This window comes from Panthera leo, chromosome C1 (assembly GCF_018350215.1).
Source record: "Panthera leo isolate Ple1 chromosome C1, P.leo_Ple1_pat1.1, whole genome shotgun sequence".
Taxonomy (NCBI): domain Eukaryota; kingdom Metazoa; phylum Chordata; class Mammalia; order Carnivora; family Felidae; genus Panthera; species Panthera leo.
Genome location: NC_056686.1, coordinates 43,410,779 through 43,425,466, shown reverse-complemented (window position 1 = coordinate 43,425,466; position 14,688 = coordinate 43,410,779). Strand labels below are relative to the sequence as shown.

At 37.0% G+C, this 14,688-nt stretch overlaps 1 protein-coding gene across 6 annotated transcripts in view; it reads left to right on the top strand.

Annotated features, from left to right (window-relative positions):
• TMEM59 (transmembrane protein 59) overlaps positions 1-14,688 on the top strand; it is a 28,767-nt gene that overhangs the window by 2,048 nt on the left and 12,031 nt on the right. For 3 of the 6 annotated variants that reach the window (XM_042951482.1, XM_042951481.1, XM_042951479.1), the window contains exons 2-6: positions 3,946-4,051; positions 6,063-6,157; positions 9,103-9,255; positions 10,809-10,890; positions 11,702-11,786. In XM_042951482.1, coding sequence (XP_042807416.1) covers positions 4,036-4,051; positions 6,063-6,157; positions 9,103-9,255; positions 10,809-10,890; positions 11,702-11,786 — 431 coding nt within the window. In that variant the 5' untranslated portion in view covers positions 3,946-4,035. Of the gene's footprint in view, positions 1-2,919; positions 2,953-3,945; positions 4,052-6,062; positions 6,158-9,102; positions 9,256-10,808; positions 10,891-11,701; positions 11,787-14,688 lie in introns of all 6 variants that reach the window. The other 3 variants (XM_042951477.1, XM_042951478.1, XM_042951480.1) reach the window with 3 other exon arrangements.

Sequence of the window (14,688 nt, the reverse complement as noted above, 5' to 3'; positions counted from 1 at the left end):
TTCTTATTGGCAAAATACTTTCAGGTCTTTGAAATGAGAAGCTCTAAATGCTTTCACTTCCCCTATATCTTGTCTACTGCAGGATTTTACATGGCATGAGGATTATCAGTTTTCAAGAAAAAGTGTGGGAGAGATTACCCTAAAGTTTTCAGTCAGACACTAATATAGCAATCAAGAGAGAAATGAGAAATTCTGACTTCCAGGCTTAAATCAGTATGTACTGCCCCTAAACACATTACTTTCTTCTCTGCTTATAAACCTCTCATCAAGATTGAGGAAACTCACTAATACTGATTTGGCCTGGCATTGGGCGGAGACTTATTTTGTAACCTAGTGTTTGGTTGTGGTTTTTTTTCCCCCCCTTTTTGAGCTTTTCCTAGCAAACTTGTAGTGTGACCCAGAATGCTGGGAGAGTAATTAAGTAATGTAAACATTTCTGGAAACTTCAGGTACTTTTATAATATCCACAGTTTAACAATTTTTAACAATTGATGTGATATCTGTAAGTCATTTTTGCTTACTTATTAAAGCTGTTCTCACCAGGAACTCTAAGTCATCTGGCTCCCTGTATGTTAGATCAAACTTAAAATCTATTAACTGCCTACTCTCTGTGAGCCAGTGTGATGAGAGAGTTACACCCATTATCCCTAATTCTCACGAGCATGCAAAGTAGGGCTTTACAGTTGAGGCTCTGAAAGGTTAAGTGACTTGTCTAAGGCCACATAGCCAAGAAGTAGTGGAGTAGTAGGAATTCAGTCCTAAAACTGGCTACAGTGTGCTGCCTTCTATTAGTAAAGTTATATTTAAAAATTTTAATTTACTTACTTCACTGATTTCTGTTGGCCCTCTGAATTGTTGTGCTTTGCAGTTCAGGAAAAAGCCTTGTGTGTTACCAGAAATGAGATGAATTTAGAAGCTCACATAGCCTTTCTAGTCTGGTATGTGCAACTGGAAGATAGGGTCATTTTAATGACTCTTTTTCAGAATTAATTATTTGTTGCAAGAAAGTAGAACACTTTACCTGTTTGTAAGTAATTATTTTAAAATTACTATGTAGTTACCATTTCACTTTCCTCAGCAGTGCAATTGTGTCATTTGTCTGGATCCAAATAGGAGAGACCTATGTTAACAACAAAACTAATTAGAACCAGCTTGGTCATTTTTTGTCGTTGTTGTTTAATGTTTATTTTTGAGAGAGAGAGTGGCGAGGGGGGAGGGTAGAGAGAAAGGGAGAGAGACACAGAATCTGAAGCAGGCTCAGGCTCTGAGCTGTCAGCACAGAGCCTGATCCAGGGCTTGAACCCACGAACTGCAAGATCATGACCTGAGCCGCAGTGAGATGCTTAACTGAACCACCCAGGCATCCCATGCAGCCTGGTCGTTTTTAAACAGAGTGGGGGCTCTGGAACCATATAAACCTGTGTTCCATTCCCAGCTCCACTTTTACTGTGTGTTTTTGCTGATCAGTTAACTTCTCATGACTTCATTTTGTCAGCTGTAAAAAAACAAACAAAAACAAAACCCTTACACCTTGCAGAGCTGGCGTGATGATTAAAGATAATGTATGTGGCACTCTTATCACAGTGCCTAACAGATGACAACAGGTAGTTATTTCTTCTGCTATATGTCATAAAACCCGTTTGGTACCTATAGTATCAGTGGTGCTGAATAATGAGAATAGTTAGCTCGACTTAGCTCTGGGAAAGAAAATGTGTGTATTCTATAGATAGTATCATTTAAGTGCCTTCTAATTATTTATCTGGTATTTGTTTTGGTGGGGAGCACCATTTCCTTGTGCTCTAAATCAGAGGAGATATATTTTAGATTAGTTTGCGAATAATTTGAGATACATAGAGCATGAAATATTTACTTAGAACAATAATATTATGTAGTACATGAAACAGTTGGAATAAGGATATGATTTTTTTTTTAACGTTTATTTATTTTTGAGACAGAGCTTGAGTGGGGGAGGGTCAGAGAGAGAAAGGGAGACACAGAATCCGAAACAGGCTCCAGGCTCTGCACTGTCAGCACAGAGCCCGACGCTCACGGACTCCAACTCACGGACCGTGAGATCATGACCTGAGCCGAAGTTGGATGCTCAACCGACTGAGCCACCCAGGCGCCCCTGGGATAGGATTCTTAAGAGCTACCGACTGAGTACCTACTCTGTGCTGGATATTGTATAATACTTTAGGTGTTAGCATGGTGCCTGGCACATTGTGGGTACTCGTTGAATATATTATTGTTGTGTCTATTTACTAGATAGTATAGCATAATATTCATGATATTGTGGATACAAAATATATAATCCCCATCATAAGATTGATTCAAGAGTATTGTCCCCAGCTTACAAAGAAACAGACTGTGAGAGAGATTGTCACCTTCCCAGGATTGTACAGAATAAGTGGTGAGGCTGAGCTTCAAACCAGGGCCGATTCTTGGACCCTGGCTCTTTTCATCATGCCATACTCCCTTTTGAAAATGGGACTGGAGGGCTTATTGGCTTGGTTTAACAAAAGAAAACATACCTGAAAATGGAATGGCATGCAATATAGCTCCTACTAATGAGCTCAGGCTTCCTCTGCAATATAAGAAAACGTGTACTCCAAATACGTAAGAGAATTCTTCCACTTTTCCAAAGCTGCAAAAGCTACTCAGGTATGAAATTTATCTTAATTGTTAAAATTCTTTCAGTTTCGCCTTAACAGTAAATGCAACTAGAACCGAGGTCCAAATATATGCCACCTTCAAAGTCGTCTGATAACAACTGCTTAATATTAGACTGCAGCCATCTCTTCTTAATGGATTGTTGCTGCTGCATCAATTTTACTGATCCTTCTACTGGAAAGAAATGCATACCTTTGTGTTCATTGGTTGCTAACTGGTATATGCACATGCTGTTTGCTTCCTTATTAGGTGCCTGCCAATTTGTACACAGTGGATCACACAGTAAGTTGAGGGGGTTCCCCCACATGTACTGGTTTGTTTCAAATACTGTATATATTTCCTCTAAGAAAAACCTATTGAAGACATCGTCATTAGTCTTATTAAGCAGCTAACATTTTCTGGTAATGAAAAATCTACCCTGTCCTGAGCTCCCATAGATATACAATGATGCCTGCAACCGTTGTTTTGTTTTAAAAATCTGTTATGATTAACACTACTACCGTTTACTGAGAACCATTTGTGTCCCAGCCACTATACTAGGAATAGCTATCTTCCAGCATTGTTGAGGGGTTTGGAGATCATTTATAGCTATTATCCCCTTTTATGATGAGAAAACTGAGGTTTAAGTAGGTAAAGTAACTTCGGCAGCATCACTCGCCCAGAGGATTTTAGTCCAGGTCTGGCTGATCCTAAAGGCCTTTCTCATATGCCACACTGTTGCTCTTGTTTGTGTTTTCAGTTAAAGTAAGCCAAGTTTCAATAACCCTTTCATGTAAGCATTTTTATAGCTGTGTGCCTCACTTTGTGGGGGCCTTTATGACACTATTTGCTGTGTGAAGCCAGTCATACTACTTTTTCTTGAGAAGCCTGATGATTTGTATAAATATTTATGTGGCAGAAGTATGCTATTCATCCTAAGGTACTTGCTCACTCATTTCCACCTCTGCTAAATTTCTGATGATGTCACTGTTGTTTTTATCTCCAATTTTTTCCCCATAAAATGTGACCTTGGAATATTGGAAAAAGGTGATACTTTTACCCGGTAGGCTTTTTTCTTGGGTGTCACTTTTAAAATAAGAAACTAAAGCCTCTTTATATGGCAAAGGTCTTGGGTATCAATCACCTGGCTCCTATCATATTTCTTTCAGTTATAAAATTTTATTGGACCGTTTATAATAAACCCTACTAACTTTGCTTTCTTTTTGACCTTCTTTTCCCCGAGAGAAAAGTACTGTTTTATTTTTTGGTAATCCTCCTTCTTCTTGAACTCCCTAGGAAGAGGAGTTGTATGCATGTCAGAGAGGTTGCAGGCTGTTTTCAATTTGTCAATTTGTGGATGATGGAATTGATTTAAATCGGACCAAAATGGAATGTGAATCTGGTAAGATGCTATGCTAATGATATCAGCAATATATAACATTCTGCTTTCTTTGGGTTATGTTATGCTCTTTATGTCTTTTCCTCAGAAAATGGCAAGCATATTGTTTAAACTAATTTCGTGCATATTTTAATTATTATGAAGTCAGGGTTGTAGCAGCAGCTGCTAGAAATTTCACGGGCTTTAAATTTCATCTGTAGGAGTCCCCGCTGTATGAAAGTAGAGTGTTCCTATGAAACCTTTCACAAACCACAATGGCATAAAGCAAAGCAATTCCCCTTAATTTACATGGAAAAATTTTTGAGTGCTTTTAAACCCAAAAAATAACCTCTCTTAGGCTTTTCTGATACTTTAGGACACATCTTGCTAACGGATGCACAAAATAAATCAAGATAAAACACAGATGCTCACACAGTTCAAAGCCATGGTGGCCTGACGCTGAGATGCTGAGCGTTGTTCTCAGGGAAGGAGGTTGGTGGTGCCGCTCTTGCTGCTTGAGCGCGCGCTGCCTCTGTGGGGGCTCACTGCGGAACACTTGCTGAACGCTGTTTTCGCTTTCTTTTTTGAAAAGCACAAATCCTCTTTTGATTTCTTTTGGTTAGCAAAAATAGGTATGAACTTCCGAAAAGCAGGGGATACTTCTGTTTGTTGAGACAATATTTATTTTGTACTATGGATAGGACACCTTTGTTTAACCAAGCATTTGGTTTAAATGCAGTAGTAATTACCCTTCTCATAATTCATCACTACCTTTTCAGTGGATAGTATAATTTTCCAAAGCCTTTCAATCATAGGCCAGTTAATTTAGCTCCAAGTTTTTGGTTTTTTTTACTGAATCAGACCTTTGACTCACTATTTAATAGTGTATTCTTTGTGGGTCATGCCGATAAAAGAAGTAACCAAAGTCTTTGTCATCTCTTAAACCACTGTTTTTACCTTTTGCTGAAAGAGATGTGTTTAATAAAAGAAGCCTGTAATCGAGACAAAACTGACATTTAACTTTTTAAAGAACTGTAATGGAATTTTCTCCATTCATTACATCATGCTGTTTCCTCAGTGTAGCAGGAAGTACCTCTCTTCTCCCTATCACTATGCCATGACTCCTATCCAGTCTCCTTGATGTCATAACTTTACTTTTTATGGCTCAGTGTCCTAACTGGCCATCTTTCTGTTTGCTTAGTGCAGCTCAGTTTATGATCTAACACCTTTGAGAAGTATATTACAAATGCATGACTGGGTTGGAAAGAAATAAAAGATTGTTATAGTGGTAAAGTGTTCTATGTCACAGGAAATAAATGGCTCTAGTGAACTAAATGAGAGGGTATATACTCATTTCAACTTCAGAATCCTACTATAGAACATTTTCTAAGTTCAGTTTCTCAGAATTTAGGGTGTTAGGCTGATTGCTTTGTTTTGTTCTTCCTTGCCGTGGGAATACCCTTGATTCTCAGCGAAATGATCTAATTCTTTACAGTAATATCATACATTTGTGTCGATCATTAAAATATATTGTTTTGTTCAACTCCATGAAGTAGGTGATGCTATTTCCATTTTAAAAATATAGAAGTCAAAAAAAAAAAAAAAAATATAGAAGTCAATAGTTGGAGAGGTTAAACAGCACAGCCCAGGTCACATACACAGCCAAGTGTGTATGAAGCCAAAACTTATGCTAGACCTGTGTTTTTTCCACTTTACAGCCTTAGCTGTGAGGATTCCCTTATTATGAATGTTATCGTATAGCCTGAGCCTGAGTGTGTAATCAGTAGATTTATACCCGAAACATCAGACATGTGAGAGGTAGAAGATATGGGGTTTATTAAAAATAATATATTTGCTACTATTACCAAATTGAGAATTCATATTGATAAAATGCTTTTTACGTATAAGAAATTTTTATATAAAATGCCAAGTCCCTTCTTTTCTATCCTTCCCCCTTTTCTTTTCTTCCTTCTTTCTCCTTTTCTTCTTTCCTCTCTCTCTTTTTCCTTGTAATTTGACTGTTTTTCTCTTACAGCATGTACAGAAGCATATTCCCAATCTGATGAGCAATATGCTTGCCATCTTGGTTGCCAGAATCAGCTGCCATTCGCTGAACTGAGACAAGAACAAGTACGAAACAATACTGCCTTTCAAAATTGCCTGCTTAAATTGCACTGACTTGTATTGAAGTGTTTATCGCCCACTTGATACTATTTTAGTGTTATATTTTATAATTAGTTTTCAGCAAACAAATTGTATGTTTGCAAATAGAAAACTCAACTGCATAATTACTTTTGTATAATGCTTTACTGTTAAAAGTTCCAAAAGTTCTGTTTTTTCTCTCGGTCCACTATATTATCCCCATTTTGCATATGAAAAAACTGAGGCTCAGAGAAGTTGATAGTTCAGAGTCATTTTTTTCCACCCCAACTGCCATTGCCTTACTTCCTTACTTAAATCATCATTATTTCTCATCTGTATTACTAAACTTCCAAACTATTTTCCCACTTTACCCGCTTCTAGTCCATCCTTTAGTCTTTGTTCAGATGTTTATTTTCTAAGTGGAACTCTCATCATGTTATTCTCCTATTTTATATTCTTCAGTACCAGTACCTCCCATTACATACAGGAGTAAGTCCAAACCACTTATCACAGCCTGGCTCCTGATTTCCTCTCTTATGTCATCTCTCTTCCCCACCCCTCATACTCTGTCCTCCAAACATACTGGAAAAAATTTGTTCAGAGGAAATATACTTACATGGTAAAGAACTCAAAAGGTAAAAAGAGTATGTAGTGAAATATCTCGTACCCCTGTATCTCTTAATCATTCAGTTTTTCTCCATTAATGTAGCAAGTGTTACCAAGACAGGTATTTTATGCATATACAAGGAAACAGATATTCTTTCTTTTTTTAAAATACAAGTATACACAAAGAATGTCTGATCATTTTTTTTTTTTTTTTTTTTACTGCATAATCCATTATAGATGTGTCTATTTAAGCAGTCTCTTATTTGGAAATGTACCTTGTTTCTAATCTTTTTCATTTATAAGCGATGTTGCCTACTTTGCACATTTATACGAATAGAATAAAACCAGTCGAATTGCTGAGTAAGAGGTATCTGTATTTTTAATTTTGAGAAATAGAGCAAATTTGCTCTTTGTGGAATTTTACCAATTTTTTAACTCAAGGTATAATTTACATACTATAAAATTCACCCTTCTAAAGTATTCAATAGTTGTTAGTATATTCACAAAGTTATGCAACCATCATCACTGTCTAATTCCAGGAATTTTTATCACCCCAAAAAGAAATCCCCTACCCACTCCTTTCCTCCTTCCCCCCTTCCCCGACTCCTGAAAATGTACCACTTTTAAGGTAGTTTAAATTTATGTTTCTCTTATTATGGTTAATGTTAAACATGTTTTCTAATTTTTAAGAGTCGTTTTTTTTCTCTTAATTGTATACGTAGTGGACAGTTCTTAATTTTTACAGTATGATGAGTTATTACGTGCTTCTGTTTCTTCTACTCTCCATCCTTCTATTGAATCCCCTTGATTCAGGGCAGGTGTCATTTCCTGTGTGAAGCCTTAACCACTCCTCACTCTGGTTTGGGTTAGGTGCCTCTCTCCATAGACATGTATTACCCTATTTTTAACCTCTGTCCTATATAGATTACACAGATTAAACACAGGTGTACGTTGATGTATAAAATACACATGGTCCCTGATATCCTAAAATTTATAATCTCAGTGAATACTTGTTTGGTGAATTAATCAATGAAAGATTTCACAGCTATTAGTGGGGAAATTGGATCATGAATATAGGTCTTTTGATTCTAAATTTTTTTTTTCAACGTTTTTTGTTTGTTTTTTTTTATTTATTTTTGGGACAGAGAGAGACAGAGCATGAACGGGGGAGGGGCAGAGAGAGAGGGAGACACAGAATCGGAAACAGGCTCCAGGCTCCGAGCCATCAGCCCAGAGCCTGACGCGGGGCTCGAACTCACGGACCGCGAGATCGTGACCTGGCTGAAGTCGGATGCTTAACCGACTGCGCCACCCAGGCGCCCCAGGTCTTTTGATTCTAAAAACTGATCTCTTACCCCGTAATGCCTCTCTTGAAATACAGCAGAACGAAAGCTATCTCTAGAGTTCAGCAAATGGTATCTCATACTTGTGCTCTAGAGGGGCCCACTGCTGCTAATAAATAAGCAAAGAAGTCAGAATTGGGGGAATGGGGACATGAAACCAATTAATGTTAAAATGAGTAGCTTATATATTAGGAGCTGAATATATATAGCCCATAAATACTCCCCTCACCCTGCCCTATTATCAGATGTCTTACATTTTATGCATATATTCTTTTGATTGATTTTTTTTCCTTCCCCTTTTCCATCAGCGTTCATTGTAGAATGATTTATTTTAAATTTTTTTAATGTTCATTTATTTTTGAGAGAAAGAAAGTGCATGCAAGTGTGAGCAGGGGAGGGTCAGAGAGAGAGAGAGAGAGAGAGAGAGAATGGGAGACACAGAATCTGAAGAGAGAGAGAGAGAGAGGGAGACACAGAATCTGAAGCAGGCTCCAGGCTCTGAGCTGTCAGCACAGAGCCCAATGCAAGGCTCGAACTCACAAATGGTGGGATCATGACCTGAGCTGAGGTCAGATGCTTAACTGACTGAGCCACCCAGTCGCCCCTAGAATGATTTATTTTACATGAAAACATCAGAGATTAGGATGGTATAATTTCTCCCTCCCCCTTCTATCTGTTGAGTCCTTGCTAATCCTTTTTTAATCAAATCTTAAGATTCTCCAAAATGTATTTTGGGACCTAATTCAAAAGCCTGATAGAGGTGCCAGGTAGTTTATATGTGTGTTTGGTGATAAATTAAAGTAGCCTGGGATATTAAGCTTTATCACAGTTAATTTGCATAGATAACTAAGAGTTTAATGCTAGTAGAATCACTTAACTTTTTATTCTCTGTCTCAATCAGGATTTGAGGAATGTTGATTAAGTTTGTTCTCTTGAATATGCATATATAAAAATAATATATGATTTTATTTTATTTTTTTGAAGCTCATGTCCCTGATGCCAAAAATGCATCTACTTTTCCCTCTAACTCTGGTAAGGTCATTCTGGAGTGACATGATGGACTCTGCACAGAGCTTCATAACCTCTTCCTGGACTTTCTATCTTCAAGCTGATGATGGAAAAATAGTGATATTCCAGGTAATGACTATGCTTCAGAGATTCATCTAAATACTGACAAGAGTAAATGTACATGTCTTAAATGAATGTCTTGGCATAGAGCCATATACATCATCAAATAATAATTATTAATTTGACCTACATTAAAACATTGGGCATCAGGGCACAGTGTGACTTATTCTCCTGTCTACCCATTGGAAGCCTGTGGAAGCCCCGCTGATCCTTATCTAACAAGAATTCTGAGTCTTCTAAATTTTATAGTGGTTAAATTGATGAAATGAAACCACTAGATATGAGAGATAAGAATAATAAATATACTTTGAATGTAAATAATGACATGTCTATATATCACATACGGATATTAAAGAAAAGCAATATGACATAATTTTTAGCTTTTTATAGTGCTTTTTCTCATAATTCTTGTAAGAGCTTGTTAAAGAAGCATATTGCCTCCTAGAGAAGTAACTTTTCTCCTACCTCATTATTTACCATGTGATGTGATGATAATAGCTGCTTTTCTTGAAGGTTCTTAGGTACTAGGCATTTACATATATTATCTCAAATCTTTGCATACCTTCCTGAGGTTGTATTATCCCTATTTTATTGATAAGGAAACAGTCTAACTTTTTAAGATCACCCTGCCAGTAGGTAACAGAATTAGACTTAAGACAGGTCACTTTTCGCTCTCAGGCGCATATCACACCCTACCATGCTATCTTCCTTTTAATTTGGTACTTAAATTCCTCAAATGTACCACAAACTATGTTGTGGCACTTTACCCCATGTAATAAAGTAAACCTTTTAATATTGCTAATAGAATGGCTCACTGTAAGGCTACCATGTAATTTTTAGCACTATCCTGAGTCTTGGGTCCTCTGTACATAATTTGGTAATAAGTAAAACACAGAAGGACTTTTTTCTCTTTAAATTTTTGAATAAGTTCTGTGTCCTAAAGCTAATTAGCTTTTAAAGCTTGAGTTGAATGTGAGAGTAGAGCCCTCATTCATTCCTGATTGGATGTGAGATTAGCTTTGTTTCTTTGTATCAAGTGTAACTACAATGGAGAAACCCCCACTCCAGGGGGTCTGCGCTCCATAGAAGATGAAAAGTATGGAGTGTTTAGCTATAATGTATGAGTTACTCATACTGACGGAAGAATGGAATCTTTCAGATGAGAAAAATAGAGGTAATACTAGTGTAGCCCAAAATTTCAGCAGCCTGCTAAATTATTCTTTTTTCAACTAGAATTAGAACTCATTTTTGCAGGGTATGATATTTAATGCAGTATGTTGTCATTTGTCCCTGCTTTTTAATTTTTTTAATGCTGTCAGAAAGTTAAACTGACTAGATACTTGATGATGCCAGAAATCTGTCTGTTTCTTTGCAAGGCACTCGATCTGATGTTTAGGAAGTGCAATTAAAATATATTGTGGTAAATGTGTTTTATTTTTTATACCATACTTCTGTTACTTTTTCTCAATTCGAATGTTTATACAGATGATGTGTTATAGAACTTGTTACTTAGAAAAGCATAAGAAGTACAAATGGCTTCATTGCTTTCATTATCATTTTAGTCTAAGCCAGAAATCCAGTATGCACCACAGTTGGAGCAAGAGCCTACAAATTTGAAAGAATCGTCGCTAAGCAAAATGTCCTGTAAGTTTTATTTCTAGTAGCTTGGGATAACAACATTAGCAAATCTGGTTGTGGTCTGGAATTAGTTGTATGATTATTCTTACACTAATAGAAAGTGAACAAATAACTCTTAAACAGTGGTTCTCAAACTTTAGCTTGCATTAGGATCTGAAGAGCTTGTTAGAACAGATTTCTGAGCCCCACTTCCCAAGCTTCCAATTTACTAGATCTGGGATAGGACCTGAGAATTTGCATTCCTAACAAGTTCCCAGATTTTGTTGATGCTGCTGGTCAGGGGATCACACTTTGAGAACCTATAGTATAAAAACATGTAATTGGCTTTGAAGGATATTTTGACTATAAACTAGTAAGATATTGTGATATTTCCTAATATGCTAACCAAATAGTGAAATCAGCCCAAAGGTGTGAGTTCCTGTTCTATTTACTTATATACTAGAAATAAATTTTAACTTACAGGAATATAAAACATCAACCTAAAGCTGAGCTCACCTTTTAAAATGTACTGGCTCATACCTTATTTTAGATACTGATTTAATTAATTTTTGAATTATTTTGTAATTAGAATTAAACAGAATGTAATTAAACAGAAAGCAACGTCAGTAAGAATTTGGAAATAAAATAGGAAATCCATAACGTGGTAGAATATCCATTTGGTTTTTAATGTGCCAGAGGAACTTGCATTCATTATCAACGTATCAGATTACACTTCTAAAAACAACTGGGTGTCTGTACAGTGAACGTATCTAGGACTAGTCATCTGAGGCTAGCTCTTGGGATACAGGATATCATAAATTGTACCTTGTTATTTCAGCAGATCTGCAAATGAGAAGTTCTCAAACACACAGGAACTATCTTGAAGATGGAGAAAGTGATGGCTTTTTGAGATGTCTCTCTCTGTATGTATTCCTGTTTATTTATATGTAGAGGAGGTAGAATCTGGCTTGTAGCAGATGCATTCCTTTTTATTATTTTAAAATTATATTTGGGGTACCTGGGGGCTCAGTCAGTTAAGCGTCCACCTCTTGATTTCAGCTCAGGGCACGATCTCCTGGTACGTGAGATCGAGCCCTGCATTGGGCCCTGCACTGACAGCACAGAGCCTGCTTGGGATTTTTTGTCCCTCTCTTTCTGCCTCTCCCCACTCGTGCGCGCACACACTCTCCCTCTCTCTCAAAATAAATAAGTAAAATATGAAAAAATAAAATTATACAAGGTGCTCAAAAGTAAAAAACTTTTTTAAAACCCTTTTCCTGCCAAACTTGTACTTTGGGATATTTTAGTTTGTTTAAAAGGTAATATACTACTATAATAAAACCCAAGCAGGTAGTTTTTTTTTCACAATACCAAATCATTTTTGTTCTTGTTAAGATTCCTTGATTTATTACGTTAAGAAATGTGCTTCTCCAGACATTTAAAATAAGCTTTAAAGTATGTCTGAATGGTTTGGGGTTGGATTTTGTTTTTATCTACATAGCCATCTGGGGCACCTGGGTGGCTCAGTGGATTAAGCGCCTGGCTTCGGCTCAGGTCATGATCTCACAGTTTGTGAGTTTGAGCCCCACATCGGGCTCTGTGCTGACAGCTTAGAGCCTGGAGCCTGCTTTGAATTCTGTGTCTCCCTCTCTCTGCTTCTCCCGCACTCATGTTCTGTCTCTCTCTCTCCTTCAAAAATAAATAAAAACATGAAAAAAATATGTATGCTTCTTCTCCTCCATAGAGTTCTGATATGAGCTCTCCCCCTATATCCACCTCCATCCCTCCAAAAAAAAAAAAAAAAAAAGATAAAGACAGTGGCCTGGAGCACTTACTGATAATCATCTACTCACCAGACAAAGCATTTGGTAAACCAATGCCTGCCCTCACGGTGTGTATACTCCAGTATATGCTGTTCTGTCTCAAGTGTAACACTGCAGTAGTCTAAACTGCCCACTTCTTTCATTTCTTACAATAGAAATAGTTTCTTGACAGGTTTTGTCAGGTATCAGTAGGGTTATTTGGCACCTAAAAATTAATACCTTTTACCAAATTCTTTAAAGACTGGGTAAGAAAATGGGGCTTTAACTTTAAATTTTCCCTTCCTTTCATCTCTAAACCTGCTTTTGACCTTGGCAGAATATGGGCAATTTTTCCTCTCTCTAATATTTTGGATCTTTGTTGTAGTTTGCTGGTCTTAGGAAACCTAAGTAATCACCTAATCTTGAGTTACAGCTTATTCTCAATAGTATACTGCCTGGTAGCTTATTGGTGACTTACACTCTTTAGCATTTTATCGTTATATTTCATGTAGTTCTTTTAAATCTAACATTTTAGAAGTAATTTTGTAAATGTTTAATTTATGAAAAAAGTAACTTTATAACTAGAGTTTTAATGCCTAGAAATTTCTGTGCACAAACATGAATTATAATAGTATTCTACATTTTAATAAAAAATACTTTTTTTTTTTGTTAATGTTTTCCCCCCCTCAGTGAGCTCATTTGGCTCTTAGAACAGTACACTGTGATAAGTAGGTGGGTCAGAGGTGAATTGCCCACCCCTAAGGTTATATATACCCACTATGTTAAAGTGCAAACCTAGCTTTTCTAAACCTACATCTTTTACTTGTCCTGTTCTGCTATAGTTGTCTTTTCTAAAGGGTCATGAGTTTTTCATGATGAATGCAAGATCACCTGGCCAGTCAGTGGAATCTGGCTCTTAACTGCAGTGCTTTTTATTGTACTGTATAGCTGTTATGGAGGTACCCTTAGCTTCTAGAATGGAAATTGAGGTCAACTCATTTTTCCACTTGCCGTTTCTTCTCAAAGAGCCTATTGTGTACCAAGAACTGTGTTAGGGACTTTGAACCTAAAGAAAGAATTTCAGTCTCTGACTCTATGGAGTTCTCAGGTCTAATATGGTAGAGACAGACATGCAAACAGTCAACAGTGGTGATTGCTGTGTGTCACATACACATACACATCTCTCATATACAGAATACAAGGAATATACCTTCAAAGGGAGGATTGACAAAGGAAATAGAAATAAGTCTTAAATAATGAATAGAGAGTTTTGCTAGTTGTAGCAGATTTAATTTTTTTTCCAGTTATGCTGGCTTCCTACTAAATACATAAAGTGTATTGCTATGTATGGAGAGTCAGGAGAATCGGGGATTTGACCAAACCAGGTGGACAGGAACTAGGTAGGAGCAGGCAAGTAATCAAATCTAAGTATTAGGAAGAGGCTTCTATGTGAAGGATAGAAGATCAGATTGGAGAGCTGTGGTAACTCCTGAACAGAAGAGAGAAGAGATAGTTGAGAATCTGTAGGATCGTTTTATTGTGGAAGTTGAAGAAGCAGATTGATTGTACACTGAGCCCCTGTTTTCTGGCTTAACTAGTTGTCACTAGAATCCAGATATCAAGTATATTCTTCTCATTTCGTGGAAGGAAGTTCCTTAGTACTCGGGTTAGGGCTGGGATATGTAAAGTGGGTGTTGTTTTTTGTTTTTTTTTTTTTTCATGAAAAATGTTGTCTACTGTTATCTTTCTAAATTGGAATGCTTAAAACATCATATAGACGTTCCCTGCTTTTAGATGCAGTGCATTTTTCAGCGTCCACCTCTTTTGCCCACACACAGTGACTCCGCATACCTTTTCTTTAGCATGTTCAAGTGTTGGCAAACCGTCAAGTAAATGGGTTACAGTGGTAAGTATAGACCTTTAGTCAGGCGGTATCGGATGAGCACAGATGTGAAAATCAGACTACCTGCCTTAAGTATCAGTTTATTCAGAACTGGACTACTAGATATTTAAAAATAGCTTG